General features: G+C 35.1%; 1 protein-coding gene across 1 annotated transcript; it reads right to left on the bottom strand.

Annotated features, from left to right (window-relative positions):
• LOC122667463 (G-type lectin S-receptor-like serine/threonine-protein kinase At1g67520) lies at window positions 1-4361 on the bottom strand. Its single transcript, XM_043863736.1, has 8 exons — window positions 3713-4361; window positions 3574-3618; window positions 1875-1994; window positions 1533-1762; window positions 1159-1369; window positions 811-1048; window positions 504-654; window positions 1-362 (listed from the first exon to the last, which is right to left on the bottom strand). Exons 1-8 carry the CDS (start codon window positions 4215-4217, stop codon window positions 51-53), a joined length of 1812 nt encoding a protein of 603 aa, XP_043719671.1. The 5' UTR covers window positions 4218-4361; the 3' UTR covers window positions 1-50.
• Between the last annotated feature and the right edge of the window lie 10922 nt (window positions 4362-15283).

The following is a 15283-nucleotide window of genomic DNA, read 5'->3' as shown; positions in this document are numbered from 1 at the left end:
AACAAACAAAAATGGAGGAAGCTTAATGAGTTAATAAATCTCTTGCTATCCTACCTACCGTTCATTACTGAAATAGTTACATCATTAACAGATTCTTGGCCAGTTGACAAGGAAGACTCAACACCAATATTACTTTTGCCTATAGTAAAAGCAGGTTGTTTTGGAGATGGCAAAGATGTAGTCTCATTGCTAAGCATAGAAACAACCTCGGACATAGTTGGTCTATCTGCTGCACTCTGTTGCACACACAAGAAGCCCACATGCACATACCTTATAAATTCAAATTCATTCGTCGAACATGAATCAACTAAAGTACTATCCATCAACTCCAATATTTTTTCTTGATTCCGCAAATCCCAAGCCTGAAATGGAAGTTAAATTTCGTGGATGCTTAACATTCAGATCAAACCAAAGAAGATTATATGAATACAGCAGAGAAAGGGAACGCAGGGGGGGGGGGGGAGATGGAAAATGAAAACTGAGATTGAGTATGGGTGACTTACATATCCAAGTAGATTTAAATCACTATCTGTCTGATAGAAACCATTGTTCTTTCTACCACTCACAATCTCTAACATCATCACTCCAAAACTAAATACATCGGATTTTTCGGAGAAAAGGCCGTCCATTGCATATTCCGGTGACATATAACCACTGGAATCCAAGAATCAGAAAATTTTATTAAGATATATAAAGAAAGGATGTGCTGTTTTAATTTGTGTTTATGGTGGGTGTGTGTATGAGAGAGAGAGAGAGAGAGAGAGAGAGTTTTTGGTATATAAACATTCTGTAAAGGTAAATTTTACTCACAATGTCCCAATGATTCTACTTGTATTGGCTTGGGATTCATTCTGGCCAAAAACTCTTGCTGTCCCAAAATCTGATATTTTAGGGTTCATGTCACAATCCAATAAAACGTTGCTAGTCTTCAAATCTCTATGAATGATTTTCAATCTAGAATACTTGTGAAGGTACAAAAGCCCTTGTGCTATCCCTTCAATTATGCTAACGCGAGTTCTCCAATCCAATAATGCCCGTTTCATCGGATCTACCTCAAAGTTGCATTGAAATAAGAGAAGATAAACAAACCATCACAGTCAAAAACTGTTGAAACATTGAGTAATAACAAAAGGTTAATTTAAGGGTTAAATAACAAACCAAAAAGGAAAGAATCCAAGCCTTTGTTAGGCATGTACTCGTAGATTAGTATCAGCTCATCTCCTTCAATGCAACAACCCAAAAGCCTAACAAGGTTTCTGTGTTGTAGTTTACAAATCAATGTGAATTCATTTTTAAACTGCTCCAATCCTTGCCTTGACATTTTAGAAAGCCTTTTCACTGCAATTTCTTGTCCTCCTACCAACTTACCCTGCAATAATAATAATCTGATAGTTTAAACTACCGGAAAAATATGAATAGAAAAGTTTTGGGCCTACATATCATATTATAACATGTAATGTAGTTAGCCCTCACTCTATTGTGCTATGAAATTTAAATTTCTCTTCAAGCTGCATTAATGAGGTAGATATTACCTTATAAACTGGCCCAAAGCCACCTTCTCCAAGCTTATTAGTAGTAGAGAAATTATTTGTAGCAGATTCTATGCTAGAAAAACTGAATAATGGCAATTCAGAGTCCTTGTTCCCACATAATTTCTGCTCACTTGCATTGTTATTTTTGTATGCAGCTTCTATGTCACTAAATTTATTTAATTGCAACCTTGAACTTGCAGTATCATTCTCTTCGTTCTTCTCATTGTTTCCTGGTTAATGATTACATAGAAAGAATGTTAAAACCATAGCTCCAAGATGAAATCAGTGAATCCCAGAAAGCAGTTTTGACTATATATAGATGGTTGATGGATAGTTTATTACCTCCACTATCACAATATCTACTCTTTAGTCTACAGATTATGAAGGCTATTAGAAAGGCCGACATAATGATTAAGACTAACACGGTGATTTGTAACCACAGCTTCCTCTTGGCTGAATGACCTGAAAACAAAATTAACCATATTCATAATTAATAATATTAATCAAGCAACACAACCTTCTATATTTATCTGCTCAGACTTGTAAATGTAGCCACAAGTCCAACTAAAGAAACCATCTTTTTTGAAAAGACCCAGGTATTAACCTAATATTATTTGTAGCTGTAACTAAGCCCAAAATATCTTCCAGGGACACCAAATTTTCAATCGGGCTTGTGAGACCAATTTTTCAAAGTGAATTGAAGCCCCAGGAAAGCAATTGATCTACAAAGACATGAAGAGATTTACCTCAGTCACCTAATCAATACTCACAGTAGTGATTTTGACATTGTGATTCTCATCTTAGAATTCTTGGGTCATTACGCCATACTAAATCACAAGCTCTATATCTTAGGTATCTACTTTTATTTCATTAATGGGTAGTCTTAAAAACCGAATTTGAAAAACAAAAAAAAAAACAAAAAAAAAAAACAAAAATCTTATTGATTCGTGTTCGTTTCATCACAAGGTGTTCCCTAAATTGTTATACAAATTATTTCATGATCGAGTTGTACTTTACCAGGGGAAATATCTTCCTTCACCTAAGAATTGGTTGTAGAGTTGAGGGGAATTACACATTGCGAAAGCTTGATATGAAATGCTCAGCGATTGTAAGATTTTAGTTCTCATGAATTGTGTTTGGTGGATATTTTGAATCTTACATACAGGTTTACATCAAAGTGGTGTCTTGCTGTCACCAACCTTTCAGGATTCCACGTGAAAGCAATTATTTCACATCGGATGAGAGCAACCAGATGCAAAGAGTTATAAGGATTTGGGCTCCCTCTTCTTAATGATTAATTTTTATAAATGAATTTTACCTAAGTTCCAACAAGTGGTATTAAAGCGGGTACGACAATTCCAATCTACTTGCAACCTTTGTTCACACCTTGTTGGGGTGAATTTGTATTGGTAACAGCTTATAGGCAATCTTAGGGAGACGTGCACACCTGTTTGTTTCGTTTAAATACATAAATAATTGGGAAGGCGTCAGATGATTCCCAAACATGGTTCAATGAGCTTTTGAAGAGACGTGAAGTGGGGAACACTACTCCACTCGTTTCTTTCTAAAGTTACTTTACCACATAACTGAGAACACACCTTTTGTAGGGCACTACTAGGGCTACCAGTTTGAACTTTTAGATTAGAAACTGGTCTATGTAGTTACAAGGACTGGTAGTATAAGTTTGAACAACAGAGACTAACTGAAAGAAAAAGGTAAATGGCATGACAGTAGTTGAGAGTTTGAGACTTGAGAGCACAATCAGCTCGCCTAATGCGACTTTAGGGATAGATATACGGTTTGGACCACAGGCCTGTGATAGAAGGTTCTTCTATGTACACTACCATTCTATCTGAAAATGATGGATTTTCAAATCCTTCAATAGACGTGTTTGACTCAACAATCTGATTTTTTTTTTTTTGTTTTGGGTCGAATTTATTCAGTTTCTTCTAGCTAGCTAATAATGCAACCAAAAATCTCTGAAACCCAAAACTTGTTTTTCTGAAATATGAATTTGAAAGTTCAAAAAATGGAAACTCACCAAAATCTAATAACTGTCGGCCTTTCTCCCTGGTCGTTTCAGTCCCTAAAAGAATATCAAAGGAGGCGAATGAGAAGTACAGAACTAATAACTGATAATCATTTGAATGAGTTTTCAAAAAAGAGTTTGAGATGATCACCTAACGTGGTATCATTCTGAAGGTAAAGTGTGTAATCAGAAAGATAATCAGAACTCTGCCACAAGATCCGCTCTCCATCTCTAAGGATTAAATTACCAGAATCAAGGATTGTTGCACTTGTGTTGCCACCCATGGCGGGTTCTTCAGAGTTGATAATGGTTGAATTGCCTTTGCCACTGGTTAGCACCAAATTTCCTTTACGATTAATGCTTAGTACTCCAGAGGAATCCATAAGGGGGTTATCTCTGTTGGCTATCCATACTGCCCTTCCATCATAGCCAAACAAGTACAGAATTGCCAAGTAACGGTTCTGTGAATTCTCAAGGTTTATGAACTTTACTTCAAACAGCTTGTGTGCAGAAACCAAGTTCTCCCCATCTCTGAGTTTCTCTCCTGCTAGCAGTGTGTCCTTCGCTTCAGATCCTCTGTTTCCTAAGCTCCAAGCAGAGAATATCAAGAAAAACAAAACTTCTAATGTATTACAGATGCTTCTGAATCTAGCCATTGCAGACAGCTCCAAAAGCTTGGAATTTTTGAGTGAGAGCAGAAAGGAGGAGTGAACAACACCACCACCTAATAATTAATGTAGTAGCTAGTTAACCTGTTCTAATGGAAAAGGAAATGGGTCCCCCATATTATAATGAAACTGCCATGAACATGCTCTGTACAATAAAGAAGGTTCCTTGAAACTGGAAAGTGCAAGTGGGTAAGCTCTCTCTCCTCTCTTTCTTGCTGTGGTGGCCGGTGGCATTACCTCGTGTGAGGCATGTTTTGTTATGTGAATGAGAGGTTAAGAAATCGAGGTGGTTTGATGATAAGGTTTGACAAAAGGGTTCTGCAGCTTTAAAGTTAAGACTTAACACTTGACAGCAAGGCTATCCTGAGAAATGTAATATGTTAAGTCCTAATGGGTTATGATGAGGAGGGAGACAATGGGAAAATTGAAAAATTGCCAATATTTAGGGGACCAGGATCCTCTACACGACCGTCGGGCAGCGGAGCACATCTAACGGCATAACAGAGGCCAGGATGACACACATTTTAATATATATTTAGGAGATAAGAAAATTAATTATAAAATACATAGATTTGATTTTATTCACTTGTTTTGTCTTGTAAATCTACTTGTTTTGTAATTCTTTTTCTTTTTTTTTATTTTAAATATATTAAATCAAAATTTGTTGAATCGAAATCGGCCAACTCGATTCTATCACATATTTTTTAAATTGATTATGAATTATGGGTGTTAATTTAGAATCAAATCAAATGTTTAAAATCAAACTGGGAAAAAAATTGAAATTTGAAATTTCATTGGGTTCAATTTCAATTTTGGTTTTTTTTTTTTCCTGGTAAACATGGTTTTCGTTTATGTTTTAGGCTAAAATCTGTCGATTTGGACCAAACCGAATTGAAGTGAATGAAATGTAACTTTGTATAACTGAATTCAATCAAACCAAAATCATACTAAACTCCAAAATGTCAATTTCATATTTTGGACTATAGTTCCATGGAATAATATGTTATTACTTAAACATGAAAAAATTGAAATCTTAGATCAAAACACTGTGTATGGTAAAACTCGAATTCTAAAATTTCAGTTTTCATTTTATCTTTTTCATCTCCATCTTTGACCATCGAGTGCACGAGTTCTAAGATTTCAATTTTCACTTTGTCTTTTCTGCCTCTGTCTTTGAGTATCGACTCTCCTCATTTGTCTTCTATAATACTAAAATTCTACTAATTTCTCTTTCATGTCTTGTTACTTCACAATTAGTACGTCGCATTCCCAAGTCTAATACAAATTGAAGTGAATTAAACAAAATTAAAAAATTAAACTGAATTATCAAGACAGTATACGAATCAAATGAAATCGAATTAAAAAAAAAAACCAAATAAGAACAATATAAAATCGAATCTACAAGTCTTTTGAATAAATAAAAAAAAAAACTGCAAAATATTACAAATTGTTTCCTTATTTTTTTCCTGATTCCAATTTCTAGGGTTGTGGGAGATTCTGAAAGATCTCAGTCTGATTCCAAACGATTTCGAACCAATTTGACAGAGACCAATCCCAGTGTCTTATTAGAGGTTTAAAAATCTTGACAAGGAATGACTGTTTATTGTATTGTTTGGATACGCTTGGCTGATGCTCAACCATATCCCAAATATTCCAATAAGGAATTGTTTATATTCTTCCATGAAAAATGGAATTATATTCTATACTATTCTTTATTTCTTTAATAAATCTGCAATATTTATGAAACGTTTAGAGTCTAGTGGCTTCCAACAAACTTTCAACAAAACATTGGCCTTACAAAAATTGTGGGACCCGCAGTTGGTAGAAGGCGTTCAAATAATGGTTTCTCACTTCTAAGTCCAGCCAAGAACATGGTACACGAGTATAGACCATGAGAGACCACAGACTACCCTATGCCCCTCGGATTGTGATCTTCTATGGTGCGTTGCTCGTAATGGTTTATGTGGTTCAGACAAAGTGCCGCGCACAATATTTGCCTTATCCTTACTGGAGCGCCACTGTCCCTCTTACTCTGTTGGAGTGTTGAACGGTGGCATGACCTCGTGACTCATGTGAGGCATGTCAATGTGTTACGTAATGAAAGGTTCAGAAATGAAGGTGGTTTGATGCTAAGGATTGACAAAAGGAAGGGTTTTTCTATTTAAGCTAAGATTTGACAGCAAAGTTATCCCCAACTCTATTTATAGTTTTTTCACCCAAAAAAGAAGTGAAAACTCTATTTATAGTTTTATACTATATGAGGCTCTATTGATGGGTTACATTTTAGACATAGTTTTAGTGCATGGTATTGGTAATGGTTACTTTCAAAACTAATATGATATTGATATGGATTGGTCTGTCTCAAACAAATTTGCCTCTGGGTTTTTAAAAAATCAGGATTTATGACTGCTTTTATCCTTAGTCTATACTATTTCATCGATATGGTATCGGAATTGGTGGCTAGCAATACTGATACGGGCTATCCAATATTGGTACATCAAACCATGCTTCTAGAGGCATGAAATGGTGTTAAATTGGAATTGAACTCGAAATCCAAAATCGAAACCAGACCAAATAAGTCAAATCGAACTAAACCGAATTAATTCATATCCAATTTGGCTATGAAATGTAGTATATCAATTTGGTTAGGTACCGATTCCAACATAGGATCCGTATGTTCGAACCAAACCGAATTGGGATACTAATATATTATAGTGTAAATTTTTTTTTTTTGGTAGAAGTATATTACGGATATTAATATTAGATTTTTTAATATTACTATGAGAAAAAGAATGTTGCTTAGTGTGTGGTTCCTACGTCTAGTCACTTGAGCATGTGAAATTACCGCCTAGCCCCTCCTAAAATTAAAAATTTCATCCGTGTTAATACCCATGTGCATGCTTTCACTAACCCCCACGCTAGTGCAGGGGTTAGACGATCAAACAGTGATATCTTGCCCTATTGCTATTATTATATTATAATATAATATAATATATCATACCATACATAGTATATTGATATTTTATAATACTACTATATTATAGTATATGAAGTATATATAGGAACTAGAACCAGAATCAAATTGAACTGATCAATGGAATTGATTCTTAATATTCAAAAAAATCTTCAGAAAAAATGAATGAAGTAGTTTGAAGCATTGGAGCAAGAGTCCATATTTATAGGAATAGAATACTCTGATTATGTTAACTGGATATATTTCCAACTTTTACCAGTGATATCTTGCCCTATTGCTATTATTATAGTATAATATAATATATCATACCATACATAGTATATTGATATTTTATAATATTACTATATTATAGTATATGAAGTATATATAGGAACTAGAACCAGAATCAAATTGAACTGATCAATGGAATTGATTCTTAATATTCAAAAAAATCATTAGAAAAAATGAATGAAGTAGTTTGAAGCATTGGAGCAAGAGTCTGTATTTATAGGAATAGAATATTCTGATTATGTTAACTGGATATATTTCCAACTTTTATCTTGAATATTAGATTTATAAATCCACTTGATAATGACAGAAACTATAAGGAGGATTAGGTTTGGACCCATAGAAAAGATAATTATTTCGAGATAACCAGATAAAGTAAGACATGAGAGCAAATACCGATAGCACCCTTACGACATCACTAAAAATAAAAGATTTACTTAGAAGAAAGTAGAAAATTAAATATCAATCAGTTTCAATTTCCTTCTTATAGAAAAATCAAAAAATTATCAATTTATTACAATAATCATCTATTATCAATTCATTAACAATAGATAGCAAAAAAACATAAACGTAACGAAGAATCATATAATTATCTAAGAATGGAATCCATGGATCATTCCAAATGAAAATACTCTTGTGATTCCCATTCTCAAACAAAGACTATTTCATATTGGGAAACATCTGTTGTTGTGTTGATGCAATAAAGGTTTGTGACGAAAAGGGTCAAATTTGATAGAATTTATAAGACCTTTTAAATTTTTTAAACCTGGCATCCTTTTCTTCTTTTTGACTTAATGGAGCTCTATGATTATGATTGAATGAATTGAATAGAGATCAAATTGGAATCTCAATTCCTGTCCAATTTAGATTTAGGGTTGTAAGAACACTACACCATGGTACGTGAAAGATAATTTTCATGTCATACCAACGTCACCACTTACGTCAACTGGGCCTATACTACAACTTTTAAACATGAAATGTTAGGTGTGATGTGTGAACGGTTGGTGTGAAATATTGACTATCGAGTATGAGGGTGGGATGTCAGCATGGCCTTACTTTTTCTAGTGCCATCTCTGCTTTTGTTGAAAATTTTTAATTGTAATTAACAATTAGATTTGTAATCATGGTGATCTCATTCTGCCGTCTTAGAAGAATAATGTGATGATTTGATCGTTGGATAATTAAGAAATGGTTATTTAATTTAATCACATGACAAATTTCATTTTCACTCTTAGATATAGTAATTTATTTTGGGATGAACGCATGGTCATGTATCTATCAGTACAACGTTCTTTGAGATACAATATGTACAAACTGAAATTCAACCATGATCCTAAAAGTTAGTTAACCTTTTGGGATTGGTGTGTGGTTTGTGTGATTACACTTTCATAAAAATAAAAAAAACTACAGTGTATGTGGGTTTAGTCCCACATCGAGTGTGTGTTATGTATAATTATCATTCTACGATCTTAAAAGTCAGTTAACCTTTTGGGATTACTGTGTGGTTTGTGTGATTACACTTTCATAAAAATAAAAAAATTGAACCAAGATTTAATAATATTTATAACTTCAAAATTGAAGCCGAACCAAATCGGTTCCTATTCGCTTTCTGTATTCATTTTCTTTTAGTGCATGCACTGGTCTCGGTTATTTGATTTAAATAGATTGGTGCAACGGTACGGTTGTTCTATTGTGACCAAGTGATCACGAGTTCGAGTCTAAAAATAACCTCTTTGCGAAAGCAAGGGTAAGGATGCATACATTATGACCCTCCCCATACACCACAATGGTGGGAGCCTCATGCATTGATTATGTCTTTTTTTAATATAAATAATCTACTAAAACAACTAGAGTTTGGAAAGAAAATTACAATCTCATGAAAATAATGTCCCCATAATATCAAATAAGATACCTTTCAACCCATTTTACACAATTAAATAAAAAAAACCCGGAGTAGATAATTTCACACAACTCAACATACACACATGATTGTAAGGAAACTTTGATTCCAATTCTATTTTGACACTAATCTTGTATCCTGTTTTGCTACCTAGCTAACTAAAATTTACTTGTGAATAGGAAACTTTGGGATCTATATATTCACAAAAATACTGCCCTAGTGAAATGAAGGCCATGAATAGAGAATAACTTGTAATATTTCAATTACTAGAAGCTCCCCTTACTTTAACCTTCGGCCTTTTTGTTTCATAATTGACATCTCTTTCTCTCTCTCTCCCTCCCAATTCTTTGCCTTTCATCTACCCTTTTTTTATCCCAAACAGAGAAAATCAAACGCCGTGTGTTATGGCCGACCAATTAATTCATCCATTTGGATGTGACACCTTTCGTCTTTCATCAAGCAATGATTATCGTTGGACTCTTCCTATTGAACCCCTTCAGTGGTTTTTTTTATACATATTTTCTTATCCCTAAAAATACAAACTTAAAAATATAGTCGTTAGTGGTAAAAGGATTTGTGGCGTTTTGGAAAGTCACAAAACAGATTTGAATTGTCCCATTTCATGGGTTTTCCTAGTATCTAATTCATCTGTTCCAACACAATGTTCGAAGAGTGTATAATAGAAATGGCTTAATTATTGAAATACATGTAATGCATTATAGGTATTTGATTGATTTAGACTTTGAAATCTGATACATGGTTAATTAAGACTATGATCTCTTTATTCGATGGATGGAATTGACACATCATATTCTATCTTCATGGTTGAATAAGTGTCTTGTGATGTTTGGAAAAGTAATTAATACAAGATTCAAGATAGGTTTTTGAATTCGGATTGGGAAAGTGTTAGAAATAAGTTCTAATATATTTGAATTTGGATTCATGATTTTTTTTAAAACGTGCAAACTTAAGAAAATTGACATATCTCTCTGGATATAACTCAGAATTAGTTGATTCTAATGCCAAATAAAATAAGACTCGTTGCGCTACAACTTTGGTGAATATAAGTTTTCTCTGATTCTGACTGTAGATTGGTGAAAATTGACTATGAAGATAGAGCTTGTATAAGGAAGATTTTGCAAATGAAAAACAACAAAACAATTTTGTAGTTTTTGTAATAGGGACAAGTATGGGATCGAAACATCTCTCTTTTAGAATGTATTTCAGCACCAAGAGTATTGTTGCAACTCTTCTAAAAAGCAAGTAACACAAAGAAAGCACCAACTCTTCAAGGATGATGAATAATTCTTCTAGGTTTCAATGAGAACTCCTTAAGGTTTAAGGGAATGCGACATCAAACACTTTGTATTATCAAAACTCAATGCCTTACAAGTAGCAGCATAGCTAGGCCTTTTATAGAAAAATAAAGAAAACCCTAAAAAGTATTATAACATCTCAACCTTTGATTTTAATGATATACCAATGGTTGAGAATAAAAAAAGAGAGAGAGAAAGAGAAAAAAAAAAAAACTCAAAAGATAACATAAGGGGTTGCACTTATCATAGATGCTTTTAGCTTTTATAGTCTTCAAGAAAAAATCTTGGGAGGAGTAATTGAAGGAGCTTGAACCAATAGAATCTTTGGGATAAAGGCTACCACATCATCAAACACTTGAACAGTTGAAACAATCACCAATGAGACTATATTTTGAGGTTAGACCTGATCCTTGGGTCGTAGTGCATAACTTGATTTGTCCTTGAACCATGTTTTGGGGTTGGGCCTTGCCTTGAGCCTTTTGGGCTTGAATCCGCACTGATTTCCTTAGATGTTTTGGATAGTCCAAATACTCATAAATCTGATTGAATCCGCCTGCATTAGTAATAGATCCTTATGATAATAATATTTTTAGTTTGAGGCCTAGAAAATAAAGGACCCTTGCCCAAGAAAAATAATTTAATATCCTATGTGATGGTGGCCGAGGTATCAAATATTAATTTTTTTTATGAAAAACTAAAAATCATTAAAATAGGAAATCAACTAAGTCATCCTCAACAAAACCAGATAACTTACCTTCCCTATCTACATGCGCTACCCTTCGTGCCATTGATATTATATGGTTAATTTGGGCTCATGTTTTCTGGCCGCTGTACAGGCTGCACCCAGACACATGAGCCTGCCACTTAGGGGGCAGGGTGGTCATTGCACCCACCCCCATGTGTCTGGCACAGCCTATGCCCCCAGCACAGAGAACATTCTCCCTTAAGGTTATAAGTAAAACTTACAACGATTACCAAGGGTAACTATTAACGTAACAAGGGTCTATTATTTATCCAAACATACTAAGACAGCTACTACCCTCTTCAAACTTCAGTTTAGGATGCAGTTGAAAATAATTTTATAAGGATCCTGGCGTAAAATCACATTTATTGCTGAAAAATCCAGAAAACCCAAGAATATTAGATTAATTTTTTAATAAAGGGTTAAAATGTAATTCTGCACTACCCATCTTCCCCAACCCAAAATCAATACCCAAATGTCTCGTCCCCTACGATGAACCAACCTCTTTCTTTCTTTTTCCGGTGAGCTAAAAATCCCTGAAAAAGTTGCAATCTCCAAAATCATCGCCCTCTTCGTCAGTCTCTCCTGCCATTGAAATGAGTTTCAAGCTTCCCGAAATTTTTTATTTCGGAAGATGAAGAAAGGACAAACCCATGCAAGTAAAGGTCCCGAGAGACAAACCCAGCACCTGTTTTTCCCATAGAAAACCAGAAAAAGAAAAGCACTAAAATATGAGAGGGGGTGGAAGAAGAAGAAGTGAAGAAACAGGGGAATAGAGCAGAACTGTGTAAAAACAAAGAAATGGAAGAGACCTGATCTTTCATTTAGTGAGATATAAACCGTTTTTCCATCTTTTAATATCATGAGATTATTATCCCCAAACAAATGAGAATACCCTTCATCGAATGACAAGATGGGTAGATTCTGATTCTGAGGAGTTGCAGAAGCCAGAACCATCACAGACAAAATCATAAAAAAATCCCAAACGAAAACCCATCATTTTTTTTTCTTTCCTCCTTACAGTGCTATCTTTCTACTCTCTGTTTTCCTATATAATTAATCTCTCCCACTTTCGTCTTTTTTTCTTTTCTTCTTCACAAGGAGCTTGACCTCTACAGTAATGGCAATCAGCCCAGAAAAGGGAGTGACACCGTGAGAGAGAGAGAGAGAGGTGGGAAGTGAGAAATTGTCCTTATATTCTATAGTGGTGCCAGCAATTTGAGTGTCCGCGTTCGTCTTTCACCCCAAATCCCTCTGGAATTCGATAGTTTCTCGCCTAAAAACGCACTCGAAAGAGCAGCACGAATTTGTTCTTCTTCCTGTTCTTCTTCTTTGATCATGTACGTAGTGAAGGAAGAAATCCCACATTCTAAACTGAAGACTCATTTTCCCCTTTGACCGGAATTGGAGTCTTCATTCCCAGAGAGTTGGTGGGAGTAGGAGGTTATTTTGGAAAGGACAAAAACGGAGGATTTAAACCAAGGGAGTGGGGCGGTTGGAGTGAGAGTGAAGGAGGAGTTGCAAGTGTGACAGTGGTGTTTACCGGAGAAGATAAAAAAGAAGGAAAAAAGAAAGAGAAACGAGGGATGGGGAGGAGTGAGAGAGGAGAGAGAATGTTAAGTTAGGTTAGGATTGAGTTGGGTTAAGCTTGAAAACTCTCATCCGTTAGATCAGCTAGGGAGAGAGAAATTGCAATCGTGTATTAAGGAGGCAGTATATGTTGTTAAATGATAAAAATATTCTTTTAAAATATCATTTTACATTATAAATATGAGATTTTAATAAAATAATGAAATGTCCAAATTGTCCTACTTAATGATACTTATTTGTTTTATTTTTTATTATATAATAGTCTTTTCACATTTTTATTACATTTGGAAAAATAACCCACCATTGTTACGCTAATAACAACCCTAAAATGCCATAACTTAAAGAAATAGAATGGAACTTTGCGTTATAAGAAACAATAGAAAACTAAACAACCGTCACAAATAAGAATTGGATGATCTAAGATGAACAAACTAAGGGATCAAACAAACCAAGCTGGGAGTTAGCTTGGAGAAACTCTGTAACGAAAAAGAATACTAATTGAGGATATAATTTTAAGGATCGAGTTTTCTTCCACCCATGGTGAATGGGAGAGGCGGGAGAGGGCAGAAAAGAGTATCGGGTGGGTATTTTGAAACATATAAAAACCCTAGGAGGGATTTGTGTACCCTAAAATGGTGGATGAAATATTCTCCTTGGGTGGAGGAAAACTGTCTTAATTTTAATTTTTAAACATACTTCAAAATTTTCTTTCTTCAAAGATGATAAAATCTACCCAAACCAATCTTAACAAGAGATTTAGCAACCAAGCAGGTAGCTACCATAACTTAACATACCATATATCATCAGACAACAACAATGCAACAATGAGTTAATGGGTATATTACCAATGGAGTTTGCAACATTTAATGGAAAAACTGAAATATCAATCTAATATCCCACCAAGCACCATTCATTAACTCATTCACAAAACAAAATCTGTTAGATAACTAACATTGAGAAGGGATTGGAAAGTCTCTTAGCCTAGGAACCCATGGTTCATTGCAAATAGAAACATGTGATTGGCAACTAAACCTACGGCACATAAGCTGTCTGAGGATTGGGAGGACTTGACAAATGTTACTATTCCAAATGAGAGAACAAAGGTAAAATAGTCCTTTCACACCAATAACTAACAGCAGACTAACACAGTTACTATAGAGGGGGTGTTTTGAGTTTTTTAAAAAATCAAGAGGTGATCTGAGTTTCGTTTGAAAACCAAAGGGTGATGTGTAATTTACCCCGAAAACAAAAGGATACATGTCATCACATAAACGTCGATGAAACATACACTTTCTGGGTTGGTGATTTGGATTCAGAAAAATCTTTTCATAGGAAACTTATATCTCTGGGTTCAAAAAAATACCCTTTCATAGGAAACTTATATTTTCCCACCCCCTCTCTCCAATTCTTTGTTGTCTTGTCTCTCTACAGGTATTACCTGATTATGCATATAGAACCTACAGAATACATCACTCTCTCCCTGGTTTGTGTTTTTCAGTACATTGCTCGGCTAGGATTGGGATTTATCATTATAGGCGCTGGGTTGGGTTGGGTCATCCCACCCTGAGCCCAACAGGGCCTGGGCTGAGATATCCCAGTCCAACGTTGAGTAGCACCAAGCCGGGGCCGGGAGCCTGGGCCTTATCGACCCCTGAAAAATCCAACGCAGCCCACCCGATTATACCCCCTAATTGGGATGGTTACGATAGTTCGCATTAACGAGCATTTAACATTTTAATAATGTCTGGATCGACGGCTTGGTTTCAATTCGTTAAATATTTACCAACCACCGGTTCATTCGGAATCCTCCAATCTCCAATTATGCTTATCAAATGGTTCATATTGATCACAATCTACCGTAATCCACAAGCGCACATCGGCTTCTTCACCACAGCTCAGGCAATTTAACACGTGGCAAAAAGAAAAGGCTTCCAGAAATATGAAGTTTTTGCCACCATCCCCACCAGTTCACCACATCTTTCCCTGCTTCGAATTGTGGAATTAGTCGCATTCAGTTACCAAGCCTGCGTAGTATATAAGAAACTACTTTGCCTTCTAATTACGCTATCGCCCCACACTAGCCAATCCATGCGTTCACTTCAAAGTTACGCCATAAAAAGGAACAATTAAGCAAAAATAATAATATTTCATCTACCATGTGTCGCATGTACACGCTGGCAGTTTCTGCGAAGCTTACCAGCTGGGCTGACCAGATCCTGCCCTGTCTGTTTCCTTGAAGTTGCCTTATCGAGTTCACGTTTAGTC

Source organism: Telopea speciosissima, chromosome 7, assembly GCF_018873765.1.
Source record: "Telopea speciosissima isolate NSW1024214 ecotype Mountain lineage chromosome 7, Tspe_v1, whole genome shotgun sequence".
NCBI lineage: Eukaryota > Viridiplantae > Streptophyta > Magnoliopsida > Proteales > Proteaceae > Telopea > Telopea speciosissima.
This window is presented reverse-complemented; position numbering and strand designations above follow the sequence as displayed.